Source organism: Calidris pugnax, unplaced genomic scaffold (assembly GCF_001431845.1).
Source record: "Calidris pugnax isolate Ruff unplaced genomic scaffold, ASM143184v1 scaffold44, whole genome shotgun sequence".
Lineage (NCBI taxonomy): Eukaryota > Metazoa > Chordata > Aves > Charadriiformes > Scolopacidae > Calidris > Calidris pugnax.
In genome coordinates, this window is record NW_015094506.1 from 12,951,714 (window position 1) to 12,969,461 (window position 17,748).

General features: G+C 39.4%; 1 protein-coding gene across 1 annotated transcript; it reads left to right on the plus strand.

The window, feature by feature from the left end:
* Positions 1-1,320: 1,320 nt before the first annotated feature.
* Positions 1,321-14,431, plus strand: LOC106900984 (chromosome unknown open reading frame, human C12orf50). Its single transcript, XM_014963308.1, has 11 exons — positions 1,321-1,585; positions 1,701-1,783; positions 2,879-3,002; positions 5,227-5,388; positions 6,633-6,710; positions 6,799-6,912; positions 8,856-8,975; positions 10,097-10,201; positions 11,697-11,786; positions 13,993-14,084; positions 14,327-14,431. Exons 1-11 carry the CDS (start codon positions 1,321-1,323, stop codon positions 14,429-14,431), a joined length of 1,338 nt encoding a protein of 445 aa, XP_014818794.1.
* Positions 14,432-17,748: the final 3,317 nt, after the last annotated feature.

The following is a 17,748-nucleotide window of genomic DNA, read 5'->3' on the forward strand; positions in this document are numbered from 1 at the left end:
GCCTTGTCACACAAACCCAATACAGACTGAATTCTTCATGACCGTACCTTCTTCTTCTGTGCCCCATTCATGCACAGCTATGCAGCTACAAAGAGCCCATGTTGGCGCAGCTCCTGGCAGTGTTAGCACCTTCTTCCTGGCTGCCCCTGCCCACTGACTGTTCGTTATTCATGGCCCTCATCTGCTTACTGAATTTTCTTTCCCCAGTGTACTCCAGAGGGTTGTAGTCCTTACAGAACTGTGGGAGCCTTTCCACATCGGTTCTCTGTTCACAGCTCTCGCCTATACTCCCCACCTTGATCCCGGTGAGCAGTTTCATTGTGTACTTAGGTAATGCCATTCCTCTAGAAATCAGTTTATTTCAGTGACAAAGTCCCAGTGGTCAAGCATGCAGTATTTTCCTTTGCAGTTTGTCTTTGGGCCATCCCCTCATACTTGAATTGCAAACAAGTTGAAAGGCTCCTGGAGAGACTAAAAGACTTCCAGTCGTTCCAATGTCTCTGTACTTCTTCCCCAGCTCAAGTGTAACTAGTGCTGAGCCAGCCTTGTACTATGTGTGCCCGTGATGTCACTGGCACCTGCTTCTCACTTCCACATCTCTCACCGTTCCCACTGGTGGACCAATGGCATAGAGTCCATGTGTACTCTGGTGATTAGTCCATCCAGTCCAGTGGTGGTGTTTTTTGGGTTTTTTCTCCAAGGAACCATCAGTCTCATGCACTTTTCATGCGGCTATAATCACTAACACCTGCTTCTTATAGACGCATCTGCCAAGATTCCCACTTTTCCCCTCCTAGATAGTATTTTTTAGAGTCAGCCTAGGACCTGAATGAAAAGAGATGTGTCAATTAAGGACACAATGTGCTCAGTTGTGGATCTCACATATTCTCTCTCCTCTCTCCGGCTGCTCTTACCCAGCAGTTTTTTCCCCTTCTTCAGTTTGTTACCACAGAGGTGCTACAACCATCACTGGTGGACTTAGCCTTTGCCAGTGTGGGCCCGTCTATGCTCTTCTTTCTGCTTTAGATGTGGCAGTGGAGATCTCGGAAGCAAGAAAGCCCAGTGAAAGCCAACAATGCGAGCAGTTACAGCTAACAGTGTACTAACAGGGAGCAGCAAGTTTCTCCATCCAAAGCCAGAGGCACAGAAAGGAACACACTGGGCACAAGGGTCTTGGGGAAGAAATAGTCAAAGAATAAGGTTTGTCTTTGTGGTACCAAAGAGTTGTTTCCAAGACCACAGTTCCTGCGGCAAGAAGTTGGGTATTATTCCTACCCCACCAAATGGGTTTGTTGCATTTCATGTTAAAGAAACTGCGGAATGGGAGACTCTGAAAAGCTCCGATTTTCCATTCTTTCCTCTGAAGCAATGGAGGTAAAGGAAGATGTTCAAGCGACACAGGTCCCATGGCGCCATTTTGCTGATGTCACGAGCTGGAGGAGCAGTTGGCAACTGTGGAAATGCAACATTCCATACCGGCTATCAACTGCCTTCCTTGGTTCAACAAGCCTGGAGCAGGTACCACCTCCTCCGTACCCGTGTATTTTGCTGTCAGTTAGAGTATTGCTTCAAAGAAGCAGCAGAGGTAAGGTTCTGAAGGTCCAGTTTTTGAAAGAAAACTACTGTCTTCAGGATAAGAGTATGATTTGCCCTAATGTTTATGGCTTTAACGTTTTCATGTATGTTCTGCCAGTATTAAGAGTGTGGAGGAGAAGCAGAAGAGTTGGAAATGGCCACAGCTGAGAATGACTGCAATTTCCATTTTTATTCCCCTTATGCACAGGTAAATGCTGTAGATTTTCGAGTGGTTTGCGTCTTATTTTCTTGATTGGGAAAGAAATGTTGAAAGGGAGGTTTGTTACGTGAAGCTAGAAGGTGATATGTCACTCTGTCTGGGTCACAGCCACATCTGTAGATCAAAATACTTGATTTTCAGAAGTGGTGATCATCTAAACTATGGACTTCTCCTGTGAACCGGGCTCCCATTCTCAAGGAACACATACATTAGAAATCACACATAATGATTACTCATCACTTTCTTATTGAATCAACATTATCTTGATTCTGACTAAATAGGCCAAGTTTATAATTTCTTACAGCAACTACCAGAATTTCTGCAAAATCAGTTATTTAAACCAAAGTCATAGAATCATAGAATCATTCAGGTTGGAAAAGACCCTTGGGATCATCGAGTCCAACCATCAACCCTACTCTACAAAGTTCTCCACTAAAGTCCTTTAAAACGGGTTTGTCCTTCAAAGAAGTATTTATATTCCAGCTGGTGAAAATCCAGGGGTTGGTGTAGGGCTCTTTGTTATTGCATTGGGGGATTTTATCTGATAAGTCTGTACAAGGATTACAAGTTCCCAAATTTCTGGGTTTTTTGCGTTTTGTCGGGAATCTTTCTGGGTTTTGTTCCTCACTCCTTATTTTCCCGCAGACCCATGTCCTTTAATAGTAAGAGAGTACTAGTGTAAGATTTGCATTTATAAAGCAGACTTATTTTGAGATTGACTGATTATCCCATTGTGCAGGAAAGGAAACTCAGCCACAGGTCAATTAAGTGACTACTAGATTTTTTTTCTTCCCAGCATCTCATGAAAAGTCTACGGTACAGTAAGTAGACTGCTTTACTCCTATTCTTATCTGGGAACAGTTTTGCATTGCAAGAGCTCCATTGACCTAACTCAAGACAACTTTAGAGGTATCAGGAGCTTAAGAGAACTTTAAAGTGAACTTTACATGTTCTAAAATATCAGAAGGTGGTCTCACAAAATCTTAGTCATATGTTCACAGCAGTACACCATGTACTAATCCATTTCCTCCCATTTTTATTGTTATATTTATGATATCTGAAAATATCTGTTTTCTCCTGCAGCAGAAGTACAGGAGCATCCCCTGTTTCTGGGAAACACAACCCTCGGGCTGTGTGAGGATCAGTTGTGCCTTCCATCATAGCAAACCTCGTTATATAAATGGACTTTTTTTGCCACCTAGTAACAGTGAGTAAAAGTATTTTCACAACAATTTTTTTGTTAGAGTAAGTAAACCCATGAAGATGTCCTTCCAGTGCTTACAGAAAATTATTTAAGAGAAATGAAAAGTAGTGTGTGTGGTGGGGGAGGAGGTTGGTATGGCCACTAATAACAACATCTGCTTGATAGAGATAAACATGTTACATGAATAAGACCCCCCGCCTTGTACAGTCAACATCAGATTACAGTCCTGTGTGTGCAGGTGAATTTCCAGTTCACTGTTTTGAATAACTTTTTCAGGCTTGAACACTGAATGCAGGCTATTGAAGGACAGTAATAGTCTGTAAGGCAGTACATTATCTGAAAATCAGATTATTTATGGAAAAAACCCACCATTACAAGATGGGATTTTTTTCCTCAGTCCTTTGTAAGAGGAGCTCTTGCCTACCAAGAATCGTAGTGGATAGCTAGAACCTGGAACAGGGTAGGAATCCAGGGCAGGGAACCAAGACAGATGTCAGAAATCAGATGGAAGCAGGAGTGAGGGCAAGTCAGCTTGACTTGTCACAGGTGCATGAACTAGCTGTTCATGGGTCTTAACTCCAGAACTGGAGACAGGTGTTACAAGAGAAGTCCAGGAAGACCTCTAGTCAGAAGCAAACACCTTGTGGTTCTGAAATTCCCCCAGGAAAAGCTGGCCTGTCGTACTTTGGCACATTGAGAGGAAGTAATCACATAGGACCAAGCCAGTAGCTTGAGTGCTCTTTCTGTGAGTGCCCACACTGCCTTTAATACAGTTCCCACAGCCACAGCACTGGCCCCGGCAGCCAGTGCTGTCATAAACGTTGCATAGGCAAGTTTTTGGGTGTAATGTGAGTCAGAGACTATGCCCAAGAGGCACTATGGAAAACAGTGTCCTGTATAAGAGCAACGTCCAACAATCTGAGAAAACGGACCCATCCCTTTTTCTTTTTTTCTACAAGAGGTATAAATTCAAAGTCTATGTGCTCCACAATAACATTGCAAACATTAAAACTGCATTTATTTGTTTTATCATTTAGAAATCTTGTGAAACTAATTTAAGTTTGATTTGGCTTACACTACCCAGAGATGATAATACCCTCTTCTGGACACTGAAAAAGCCTCTATCAAGTGAAAGTGTGTATCTTACTTTGTCTTACATGAGCTACAAGAAGTCTGATCTGCAGGAATTTTATTAAAATGGGTTTAAAATGATACACATGCTACTCATAGGCAAGCAAGAGATGTACAATAACAACAACTGGAATGAAGGAAAATGCCCACACTTCATTTTATTTCTTTAAAGCTGGAAAACATACCCAGCTTCAATATTTTCAATACAAGGCATGGAATCCTGATTGTATCTGTAGCTGTAGATTGCTCAGCTGGAACAATACAAATAGAGTCACCGTTTTTTATCATTTTTCTTTTCAGGCTGCTGCATTTCCTGGCCCTCAGAAAATGCTATCCCATTACTGAAATAATTTTGCTGCAAACATTATGGGTAGAAATTAATTCCTAAGGAAAAGGATCTGTTTTCCTGGTTTTCTTCTTCTTAAGTGTAAATTATTTCCATGAACTTCATATTCTTTCTCAAAATCTACATTTAGTAGATTTTACTTAGTTAAGGGATATGTGATTCAGAAAATAATAGAAAAAATTATCTACAAGCTAAAAGTGGATATTCCTCTGCTTAGCATTGCTAAGTTCTCCAGAACTGATCAGTGTGCTGAGCCATGAGGAGTGATACAGTTCTGCCTATTATTCAGCACGTCTAAAATATTTTCACAGGTGGGGTCCTATACTCATTTACTCGCTTCAGCCCAGGTATTACTAATCACACATTTCCCTATGTTGAAATATCTTAAAAGGAATGGGAAGAAAGAATTTTGTAATCTTAAACTGATCTATCCACCAGCTGGAAGAGATATCTGGCCATTTTTAAATAGCATGGAATGATCAAAATGTTCCTCTTTTCAAAAGGCTTTATTCAGCAGTGCCTCATCTGTCCATTCAGAGGAGCTAGTACCCATGTTTCTTCATGCTTTCTCTAGCTGGAAGATGCTCTTTTGCCAAATGCTCCAGAAGTTTTTTCCTAAAAGGCTTGATCTGCCTATTTCATGGTTCCTTCAATATGATAATGATTTCTGAACTATACTTGCTCGTCTCAACCGGGATTTGATATTCTGGTTCCCTCCTAGTAAAATAAATAGAATATTCTTTTCTGCAGATGCCCCATTGCAACAGGGTGTCCAAGAAGAAATTCTGCAGCCAGCCCATTGTCAAGAATCACTCAGAAAACAAGAGGTTTTTTTAAGACCAATTCACCCTCCACTGATTATAAACCTCAATGATGAAGAGGATGAAGAGGATGATGAAGAGCAAGAGAACTGTAAACAGTTTTTTCTTTCTTTTACAAGGAAGTCAAATGATTTTGTTTCCACTCTTGCAAAGTACTTCACAACGGATTTATTATAATAATGATTAAATTTTTAGAAAAGAGTTTTGGCAATTTTTTGAAATAGTTTCCAGCTAATCCTCAGAATAATACCACGAGAATAATAGTGGTATAATTCACATACCTTTTTTTACTAAGGAGAGTTTAAAATGTGATCCACAATTGAGATGGCCATCAAATACTCTTCAAAATTTCTCAAAATGCAGGGACCAAATTGCAAGTTTAAAAGGTACTTCTTTTCTGGGAAACAAACTTCTGAACAGGGGCTGTACACACCCATCACGGAAGGTGAAGTCACAGGTTTGTTTACAAAGGATAGTTGTGGGACTAAACTCTGTGGGCACCCTAAACTCTGTGGGCAGCCTCATTTCATTACAGAAGTTATCCTTCAATCTAGAGGAGAGAATCCATACAAAACTCCTCACTAGTTTAACTGAATGTCTATGTGTATGTATTTTATTTATTTATTTATTTATTCATTTTTCAAATGTAGTTAAACCATTGACTTAGAGATGAGAGTTTTGTGAGGAAGGAATGAATTGAACATTCCCAGAGAGTGAAAGTGGGAGAACGACCTATTCCCATGTGTGCACTCTGCAAATCACTGTGCTGGTTCTCAGGCAGCCCAGAGATGCTTTTCACTTTTCCCCTGTCATTCAGCTTAACTGGCAGGTTGGGCTGTTAGTGCTTCGTAACTCGGTTTCAGTCTAAGTAAGCCACATTAATTTAAACAATGTAAAAAGTAGGGCTTTGCTAACTTTAGTAGCCCTAACTGAGACAGGTAAGAAGCACCAACTTCCCCAGCTCCGCTGGCAGACTTGGCAGGATAGTAACTTTGGGCAGAGACTTTGTGACAAGCAGTCCCTGGTGACCCGTTCAATGAGAAGATTTCCTTTTGGGTCTAAATTAAGGATTATTTTGAAAATGAGTGCAGAAGATGTTTTTGAATAATTTTAAATAAACAAACATTAGCTTCTTAATATGTGTTGTGACTGCAATTCCATTGCACTTGAAAAAGCCTAATATGAAGGAATTATTTTTCTGTCTAGGAGCAGAGGTTGTACTCAGAAAAAGATAACCTGAGACCAAAATGAAATTCATTATGATATTTGATTATTAAGAGTTGTTGAAGGTCTTTGTATAGATACCCAGTAATCTTTTAAAAATATTTCCTACAGATGTTTCTACTTGGGTGCCTAAGTCTGCTGCAGATGTTGAAGAGGAAAGAGCAATAAAGGAAATATGCTATAAATCTGGTAAATATGAAAGTTGTCGCTTTTTCTTAAACAGCAATGCTGCCAAGATAGTAAACTTTTCTTTTTCTCCTCTCGGGATTTTGTTTAGGAGAGTATTACAAGACTCAGTACCCTCATGAACACCAGTCAACAAAAACTGTGTCTTCACCTCAGGAAAATGAGGTGTTACCTTTGGTAGCCACCAAGCAAGACTTGCAGAAAGGCAAGTACTTTTCATCTTCTTGGACAATTTTTACCAGTTTTTAAATTGCTGTTAGAGGGAGAAACTATTCCATAGTTTGCCCCTCCTCCCTGCTTTTTTATTTAGTGGCAATTAAAGACAGCATATTACAGAGAGCATGAAAATATTTCATTTCCCCCCCCATATATATATATAAAAATATGGTGTCACACATGGGGTGACTACCTGTATTGACTGTAGATGGAAAAGGTAGAAATTGGCTATTAATCCAATGTGTAATTTCCTGAGATACACAACATAGGTGTTTCATTTAATTTTTCTTCAGGTGCTAATGAAAAAAATGGGAATGAAAAAATTGTCTACATGTCATGCTTTTTTGACTGACCACTTTTGCCAGCCTAAATTGTTCAATAGAATTGGGCAAAATTATTTCTTGTTATTTCTACTTTTAAAATGATTGCTATTAAAATAGCTTTGATAAGCTATGTCTGGCAAAATATTTAGACTTAGAGGTATTCAGACTACAGATGAAGGAATCAGTAACAGATATATGAATATAGCTTTTAATATATTTATTTATTTATCATTGATACATTGAGAGAAAAGCATAGAGATGTTTCCCCAAGCATTTTTTCATTTGAGTTCTCTGATGCTTTAGGTACTATGATGGCACGCATCTTATGCATCTTTCCTCTCTTATTAAAGGCTGAGACACCTGGGTCTGTTTAGCCTGGAGAAGAGAAGGTTGATGGGGGATCTCATCAATGCTTATAAATGTCTAAAGGGCAGGTGTCAAGAGGATGGGGCCAGACTCTTAGTGGTGCCTGGTGACAGGACAAGGGGGAATAAACACAATCTGGGACACAGAAATTCCATCTCAACATAAGGAAAAACTTCTTTACTTTGAGGGTGACAGAGCACTGGAACAGGTTGCCCAGAGAGGTTATGGGGTTTCCTTCTCTGGAGATAGTCAAAACCTGCCTGGATGAGTTCCTGTCCAGCCTGCTGTAGGTGACTCCGCTTTGCCAGGGGGGGTGGCCTAGATGATCTCCGAAGATCCCTTCCAAACCCTACCATTTTGTGATTCTGTTATCTTGAAAATACCATAAATTTGCTTGGATAAAATTCATAAATATCACTCATGGAAAGTGAGAAGTTTAAAGAACGAGCAGGTAATTTGTAGCTGGTTCTTTACTTTGAAGCCATAGTCTTCTATAACCTGTATGTTATGGGATTTTCTAGAGGTCATGAGGCAGGATCCAAATAACCAACAAAGGAGAAAGAATGAAAAATAAGAGGTTAAAGGAAATTGTCTGAAACTAATCACTATCTTATAGAGATGGGAGGAGAAGAATGGCAGTGCCGTTCCCTGTGCGTACGCGCAAGCAGCTAAAATGTTCTTCCTGTCACCTTGAGGGAGGTGTTTCTGCTCCTCTTCTCCATTCTAATGAAGCCCGACCTGGAAACTGCATTTGGCTCTGAAGCCCCCAACATAAGAAGGACATGGACCAGTTGGAGGATGTCTAGAGGAGATGACCTGTCCTATAAGGACATGCTGAGAGAGTTGGGCTTTTTCAACCTGGAAAAGAGAAAGCTCTAGGGAAACCTTATAGCAGCCTTCCAGTACCTGAAGGGGGCCCACAGGAAAGATGAGAATTTATGAGGGAGTGTACTGATAGGATGAGGAATAACTGTTTTAAACTGAAAGAGGGGAGATTTAGATTAGATATCAGGAAGAAATTCTTCACTATGAGGGTAGTGAAGCACTGGAACAGGTTGCCCAGAGAAAAATTGTGGATGCCCCATCCCTGGAAGTTTTCAAGGCCAGGCTGGATGGGGCTGTGAGCAACCTGGTCTAGTGGGAGGTGTCCCTGCCCATGGCAGAGGGGTTGGTACTAGATAATCTTTAAGGTTGCTTCCAACTCTAACCATTCTATGCTTCTATAATTCTGTTGCCTTTTCAGGTGATGGTAATACAATTACTACAAAAATTAATAATATAAAAAGAGAAGAAGGGAGTTCAGGAAGCAGAGCACCAAGAGAGAGTATTCCCAGAACAGATTGTAGATCTGTTGAAAATGGAGGTAAATATACTTTAGCATCAGCTTCTCAGTGCTGAACATCATGTGGTAAATAATTGAAAATGCACACATTAAACTTCACCATTTTATATTTGACTTATTCTTTGTTCTTTATGTTCTAGAGACTCTTTCTCACACTGCATCATTAATTGGAAAATAAATGTTTCTGTGGAGTTTTAAAACAGACATGTCCATAGTATATTACCCTTAGTCACTAGGTATGTTGACATGGGAGGTTAACCACTGTAGGAAGGTTGACTCTTCAGCCATTCGTTAGTATTTCTGCAACGCTGCTTGTAACAGTGTCAGCAATGCCAGTTTAACTGTTTAAACTTCATGTGGGCCCATACCGTTTCACTGAAGTGACTGAGGTTTAAAATAATCCTTCTGTAAATTGAAATTATTTTTATCCCGTGTCATTTTAGTTGTTCAGCTTGCTGCACACCACATAACTGAACTGGTACAACTGAGACAGAGGCAAAGCATACCACATGTGCAAGGGATGAGAAATAAACACCGAAAGACAGGAACATATTAAGGTTCAAGTTTTGTTGCTAACTGAATTATCTTATAGAGACACACTGTTCAAGCTCAGAACTGTTCAACCTACGCTTTGGAGTCCGTTTGCATTGGGTTCCCATTTAGACGTTATACTTTGACTTTGGAAAAGTTTTTGTTCCCCCAGTGCATGCAACTTTTGACTGTCAGTTATTAAAAATGTGTGGGTGGATTAAAGCAAATGTTTGTAGTTTAAACTGTAAATGTTAAATGCAGTATTCATGAAGACTTTCTAATTCATATTGAGAAGCATTCTGAGCCACAGCTGGTCAAAGCAGTTGTACAAGTCCAAAATACTGTTGGTCTTTGTGTTTATTTATAGTCAGTTTTTGACTTGACTTTCAGGATTTTGCCACCGTGAACTCTGCTGCAGGATATATATCCACTTTTGCTCTCCTTTAGGGGAACAATACTTTTAGAATAATTAGCACGTAAAACCATGTTTCACCGAAGAAGACCTGTTTATGAAGTGGGAGATTAGGTTTTCAAAACATCACAGAATTTTTAGATAAGAAAATTTTGCATGCTTTTAAAAAAAGTAAATATGTCTAATTTTAATCCCTCAGAAAAAAAACACACTGAGCTGGTAAAGGACCATCACTGTAAAGAAGTAAAGAAGAAATGGATTTCTGAGGACCCAAGAAATTTACCTAATACGGTAACAGGCAAAGGTAGTTTGAGAGAACAGTTATGGCTTATTAATTTTTATTTAGTAAACTGCTAGATGATTTAGCACTACTTAATTAATTTCTGTTCCTAGTGTCAACTGTGGACAATCCATATTTGGATTGGACTATCTACATGGAATATTTTTCAGATCTTGTCTTCCGGCCTCCTGTATTATGCCAAGTTTTGAGTAATAGATGAAGCTTTACAATTAGTCAGACAGAATATTCATGACCAGTAATTTAGCCACCTTCATAGCAGGCATTAATTTCCCTGTCTTAAGTAGAGGGGTGAATGTAATGATGTGCTGATGTGCACTCACATACCAATCCCCACTATTTACAGCATCTTTTATGTGATTTTTTCTTTGGAAATATTTAATAAACCTCAGAACAGTCCACCTGTCACTTCTCATTTCACTCTAAATATTGGTTAACAATAGTAGTAGTAGTAGTAGTTTTGCAGTAGAATTTCCATTTCTACTCAAGAAATGTTTCTTGTTCAACTTTTTTCCTCCCAGTAGGGGACAAAAGAATGACTTTTCTTTGCACTATGTTTTTCTACAACTAGGATTCCACTGGAGTTTTGATTGTGAGGGATTTCTGATTATTTTCATTATTTAGGATTATTTTTCATCTTGAATAACCAAGGGCTTGGTTTTATTTAAACTTCTGTTATTGATTTAAATGGATTGTAAGTTTTTGTGGTTTATATTATTATTTTTTGCACATGGTTTATGTTGGACAGAAGACTGCGGTCATTCTTCCTGCCATTCATGCAGGATGATATTTTCATTTATCTTTTTTCCATCTTTGAAAGACTGCTCTCCCCTTGAGAGCACAGGCTATGTCATAAATTTGACAAGCAGCCTACAGGTGGGATTCTGAGTCTGGTATCTTTCTTTCTGGCAGTCTGTTTCAGATGTAACCATCATTTTACATCTTTTGCTTTATTTTGAACTTGCTAATATAGCTTCACTCAATCTAGTCCATCAGTTGGGCTTTATTTGCCTTTCTGCTTTCCATTTCCATGGTTACTCTGGATCATTCTGTTTTTTCATCTGTCACTTCATCAAGAAATTTAGTAGTAAATAATTTAAATAATCATAAGTTAAGCAAGATACTTCGTCCTGCCTGTTTCAGTCATCTCTCTTAAACTGCGTTGAAACTCCATCTTCAGGTGATTCCCTCTCTTAATTTCCAATAAAAGGAACCTCCTTCAGACAGATTTTTCCCTACTTTCAGATGAATAGAGTTAAGTGAAATGAATCCAAACATCACTGCTTTGTCTCAGCAACAAACAGTTGGGGTTTTTTTTCTCTTTTCTTTGAATATTTGCTTTGATTAAATGTGGACAGTTTGGTATAGATATGACAGAGGCAATATTTTTAATGTGAAGAATACATCTTATCAAATTTCCAGGTTAAAAAAAGGATACGGCATTTCAAAAAAAAAGGTGATCAGCATTTTTGTCACCATTTTTGCTACCTTTTTTTTTCAGCAGTACGTGAGCCATACAGTCAGAAAAGCTCCAAACCATTGAATCAGCTTGACGCAAATAGAAGATTTTGGACCCAAACAGAAAACTATGGTAATATTTACATGTTGTGCATAAACTGAGCACTTTAGGATCATTGTGCAATTAATAATTTGAATTAATGGAATTAATCTGAGATTAACAGAAAACCAGAGTATTAATAACAATGATTTTCACCCAAATTTTACAGAAAACAGTTAGTCATTAGGCAGCATACTCTGATGCAAAATCACCTGTCCAGCACAAAAACATGATATTGTCTTTCATCTAGTGCTTTCACAAGCAGAGATAAAACAGTAGAGTGGATTATGGATTCATTTAATCTAAATTCTCTGTGAATGGAGTCGGCAAACAGAGTGTGGCACATCAGCCAGACTGTGGTATATCAGTTTGCATGGTAGTTTGAGTGGAAGAGCGTACAGGAAGGATGTAGTCACCCTTCCATGTCAAGGGGTGAGTTCAATCAGTAGTCGTCACCCTCTCAGAAGGACCATGGTTATGGTATCCTCCCAGCAGAAAGCCATGTCCTCTGCACTTGGCAGAAAGGATGTGGCAACTCAGACAGAGCTCCCACGTAAACATGCAGCCATCCACATCTTGGGCTGCAGGGAGTGCCAGAGTCTGGCAGTCATGGGAACAGATGTTTGAGTTGTGACCAAGTGGATGATCTGCTTAGCCATGTGGCAGAGCTATGAAAGAAATAGAAAGGTTAAGGAGCATGAGGGAGACTGAGAAAGGGAAAGACTGGTGGAACCATACTCTGTTCTCCCTGAGACAGGAACAGGAATAACCACCAGGAAAAACCCAAGATCAAGGAGAGTCCAACAGGTTGAAGGTAGTAGCGTAAAGGAGAGGAGTAAATGGAGGGAAGTCCACGTTTGGAGTGGCAAGCGAACCCCCTCCCTACCTATCTCACCTTCCCAGGTGCCTCTGTAAAACAAGTACAAGGCCAGTCAATGGAAGACAATATGAATGATAGTTCATCTTCACCAGAGGTGGTGCCAAGGTCAGAAAGGCCTACCCCCTGTAACACAGCCACCTCCACAAGGAAGAAAGGATGGGTTACAGTTGTAGACGACTGGCTTCTGAGGGGAGCAAAGGGTCCAATATACAGGCTAGACCTTCCTCTTAGATCTTAGGGTCTGCTGCCTCCCTGGGGCCCGAGTTAATGACATCACTAAGAAACTTCCTAGCCTGGTACAACCCTTGGATTATTACCCATTGCTGCTCTTTCATGTGTGTGGTGATGAAGCCACAATGCATAATCCAAAAGGGTTTAAAAGAGACTTCAGGACTTTGCGACAGTTGGTAAGGGAATTGGAGCACAGGTTATTTTTTCATCTCTCCTCCCAGTTGCAAGGCAGCAATACTGGAAGAAACAGATGAGCCCAGTCTATTAATATGTAGCTCCATGGCTGGTGTCACTGACATAATTTTGGGTTTTTCAATAATGGTACGGCCTACAGGGTACCAGGCTTGCTGGCGTTGTATAGGGAAGAGGCTCTTGGCTCATGAGCTGACAGGGAACGTTGACAGAGGTTTAAAGTAGTCTTAAGGAGGGTAATATCAGGCTTGCCTATGAAAAGCTGTGGGGTGACACGCCAAGGTTAGAGGGTCAAGGAAGGTGAATTCCGTCCCTCTGCTCTGCTGAGATCCCACCTGGGGACTAGATTGAGACTAGATGTAAGGAAGACATTTTTTACAGTGGGGGTGATGAAACATTGGCACAGGTTGCCCAGAGAGATGGTAGATGCTCCATCCCTGGAAACATTCAAGGTCACGTTGGATGGGGCTCTGAACAACCTGATCTAGTTGAAGATGTCCCAGCTCATTGCAGGGGAGGTTGGACGAGATGACCTTTAAAGGTCCTTTCCAACCCAAACCGTTCTGTGACTGTATGGTTCTCTGATTCTGTGCCTTTGGGAAGATTTTCAGCACAGGAACATTCACTTTGTTCAAGTCAAAAAGATGTCCATGGAAGAATCACCTAATTTGGAAGACCCTGTGAGCCTGATGGAAACACTGCAAGATTCCAAATGATCTTTACAGTACTAGAGAGAAAGTCCATATTTCATATTAGCTTGTATTTCACAGATGATGTGTGATTCACCCAATGCATTAAATGATACTTCAGCTAATGTAATAGTTAATTCACATCTCAGACTAAGTTAAGACATATCTCAGAGTCTTTCCTGAAAGTGTAGCTGAAATTAAGAAACAATATGTATGATTGTTTGTTTGTTTGTTTGTTTTCCTATAGACAAATATAATTCAGGATCTTATTATGTACCAACTTGGAGGAAAAGAAATCCACGTGCAAAAACATTCTCGAAGTTTAAAACAGCCATTCAGGTAGTTGTTTAATAGAAATTTTTACAATTCAGTCTTTTTAGTAAAAGTGACCTGTCTTTTGCCACCTAGGAAAATGTAAAATTGCTCTTACAACTTCCCCAACCAAAATCTGCAAGATTCTGAGCAATGCTGGGTAGTCTGAAATAGCAGTTAATAGTTTTGTTTGTTTGCAAACGTGTAATTTTGCCTGTGTAACTAATGATTTCTATTTTTTTACAATATTACTGTTATTTTGACAGAAGAGCCAAGAAAACATGGAAGTGAACAGAAAAGGACAACGATACGTAGAGAAGAGAAAGAGATTAAGTGAGCACATCAATTTACAAGAAAAACCTAAATCAAAATAAGGAAATTATCAACTGGAGAACAAAAGATGATAAAATTGCAAATTCCAAAAATAAGATGTAGGAAGTACACTGTAGCATTTCAAAACTGACAAAAATTTTAAAAGTATGCTCTGTATGGTCACATATTCACTAAGTTTAATCTGTTAAGAAAATTTGACACTTGAAATTACTTTTGCAGACTATAGCTGTACACTGTAAGACTGATAGCAAAAGATGTTCATAGAGAAGAAACAAATCTGTAAACAGACTCTTTCCCTGTTTTATTTGACAAATGTTTTAATGCATAAGTACTAATATGAATAAATACTATGAGTTTTACTTAGCAGCTTCAGAGGACTTTTAATGTAAACAGCAGTAGTAATGCATTCTGTAAACTGACTGTTTTGGTATGAAAGCCAGATTCTTAGATGGTTCAGCTGTTTGTCAGATTTGGGGGATCAGTGTGAGTATGATCTTCAGATTTTGCCATTTTAGCAGGGCAGCAGAACTGTGTTATGAACTAAATGAACTTCACAGCAACACTTTCAGAATTAACTGAAATATACTTTTACACATATTTTAAACTAAAGTATAAGAGATTGGGTAAAGACTGAGAGGAAGACTGATAAAAAGGACGTTTGAATACTGCTTTCTGAAGAAACAAACCTTATAGTACATTGTTACATATATGTGACTTCATATCTTTGTCTCAGATGCTTTTCCATTTTTGCATTTACCTGACCTTTGGTCATTCTTAGAACATAATCAGTTTTGGAGGCCAGCCCCACAGACTTTTTCTGTAACACTGGTATCCAGTAATTATCTCAGTGGCACCCATAACTGTAACTATAGAAGCGTTTTGCTTCCTTGGAGCCTTTTCTTGGTTGTGACTGTTTAGAACATGAGGATGGATCAGACACCTTCTGGCAGTGCCTTCTAATGGAAATAATTCTATCATTCTATGAGAAATATAGTCATACGTCTCTCTCTCCTACTTTATTGAGAATATTTTTCATAAGCCTTAGGTGATAATGGTGTGATTTTTATTCTGTTTAGAAATCTAATTTTTAATCATTGGAACTTAGAAAACACTGTAGTGGTTATAAACATGCATACAGTTGGGCATCACTTTCCTTCACTGAGAGAAGAATAGAAAAACACAGAGTATCTGGTGTAGCTGAGAGTTACAGAGTGTACAAAACAGTCAAGAAGCATCTTTTTAAAAGCAAAGACAAAGTGTATTGAAAATATTTCTCTCCCTCTAATTAGACATCGGATTTTCAAATTGTAGCACATGATGGCTTGTGACAGCATTTAAAAGGCAATTTCTTCCTTTCAATATTCATTCAGAAGGATATTGTGTCCAGTTATATATGGCTTCCAGCCTGGCCTCACCATTATCTAATAGTGCAGTGAGAAGAAATTGTCATGTGAATGAATTGTCATGTAGAACATTGTTCTACAGCAGAAATAAGGAATAGAGTTGGCTCCTTTGGGAAAATCCTGTATGAGCTCAAATTATTAAAGTGGGGTAACTTTTCCATGGATGGGGTCTGCAGGGCTTGCTGGGCCACCGTCTGAGGTCCATTTGATGCTACGCAGCTCGGGATTCCCAGCATCTGAAGGGTCGTGTGATTATCTATAGTATCTTATTTTTAGTGTGATCTCAAAAAACCAGCATCTTAAGAGATGTTTTATAGGATCTGAGTGCCTTTCCAAGTGGGATCATAAAGAATTAGCACCTCCTGCTGCAATTTAATCCACCTCCTTACCCTCAAAAGCCAACCCAACAAGACAAAGCCAAAATCAAAAGAAAATTGTTTTCTAGCATCTTAAGATGAAGATATACCCGGCAGAGGATCAGGTTAAGTGTCAGGCCCAGCTCACTGGAAAGACAAAAAAATGCAGGAGGCAAAGGACATGGCCATGATGGCAATACTTGGCTGATCCAAGATTGTTTTGGGAGCACAGCCTTAGTACATTGTCTTTACTGTGAGGGTGATGAGACACTGGAACAGGTTGCCCAGAGAACTTGTGGATGCCCCATCCCTGGAGGTGTTCAAGGCCAGGCTGGATGGGGCTTTGAGCAACCAGCTCTAGTGGGAGGTGTCCCTGACCATGGCAGGGGGGTTGGAACTCAATGATCTTTAAGGTCCTTTCCAGCCCAAACCATTCCATGACTCTATGATCTCTTCCCTTTTCACTGGAGCTTTGTGTAGAGAAGTGACAAATACTGTTCCCTTAATCATCATTTGCTCAACCCAGGAAGTCACAGGTGCTAAGAAATACCTCATCATTGTACAATAAATAACATGGCTCAATGAGATATTAACAGTTCTTGTGAGGTGTTAATTACTCTTCACTGAAATCAGAGGAATGGAAATTGCTTTGTGTGACCAAATCCTTATTTGAGATTTCCCTTTCACAACCTCAAAGGCACTAGGATCCATGAAAATAATAAAAATAGACGTGTTCTCCATATCACAGATGCATCTCCTATTATGTTACTTAATCTCCTTTTGCCTGATTCTACCTGTCATTAGGGCCCCAAAGGAGCCAAAGAAAATTAAGGCTGTTCCACATTTCATGCAGTGAGGCCCTAAGGATTGTGTTTCTGTGTTTTCACATACTCACTGCGTGACAAATCCCCCACGATGATTTAAACTGATAGTACTGGAAAACAAGTCCTGAGATAACGAGCCAAAGATCAGCGGCAGAGGGCTACTGAAGGAGAGTTGGACTTGCCCTTGTATTATGTATGCGTGTGCATAAGCTGCTGCTCAATCGAAAGGCCCAGGGAAAAGAAACGATTTGTTGCTTTCGCCTTATGCATGGTAAAATATGCTAATGTTTTTTCCAGATGGTACTTCTGAAAGCACATCAGACCTCTAGTGTAGGTGAATCACATTAGATAGTAAACAGATTAACAGTGGTAACACCTGTATTTTATTAAAAGTTTGCAAAGCTTCCAACCTCAGATCCTGCATCCTGAAAGAAACCTTGTATGGCTAAATTAAAAACGCTATTTCCCAGCATCTCTAGAAGCACTGATATTTTAAATAAGCTGTTTATTAATTAAGGTAGCAAAGTTCATCTCAAATCAACATCTGAATGAGAAAAAAATTGGTTGTTCTAAAAAAAAAAAAAAGAATAAAAATTCATTGGGAATTGTAGAGACTGCTTAAAAAAAGAGGATTTAGAAAAATTCCTCCCAGTGCAGACATCTTCTGATTAAAGCTCCTTTGTGTAGCAATACGTTGTGTAAATATATATGTTTATTAAACATAGGGGTCACTAGGGGTCAGTGCAGCCCCAGGAATGGGCTCGAACAACGCCCA

Coding starts and splice junctions, on each gene's coding strand:
- LOC106900984 (XM_014963308.1), top strand. CDS start 1,321: ATGGGAGACTCTGAAAAGCTCCGATTTTCCATTCTTTCCTCTGAAGCA. Junction 3,003..5,226: donor TTTTTTGCCACCTAGTAACA/GTGAGTAAAAGT, acceptor TCTTTTCTGCAG/ATGCCCCATTGCAACAGGGT. Junction 14,085..14,326: donor AGTTTAAAACAGCCATTCAG/GTAGTTGTTTAA, acceptor TTTTGACAGAAG/AGCCAAGAAAACATGGAAGT.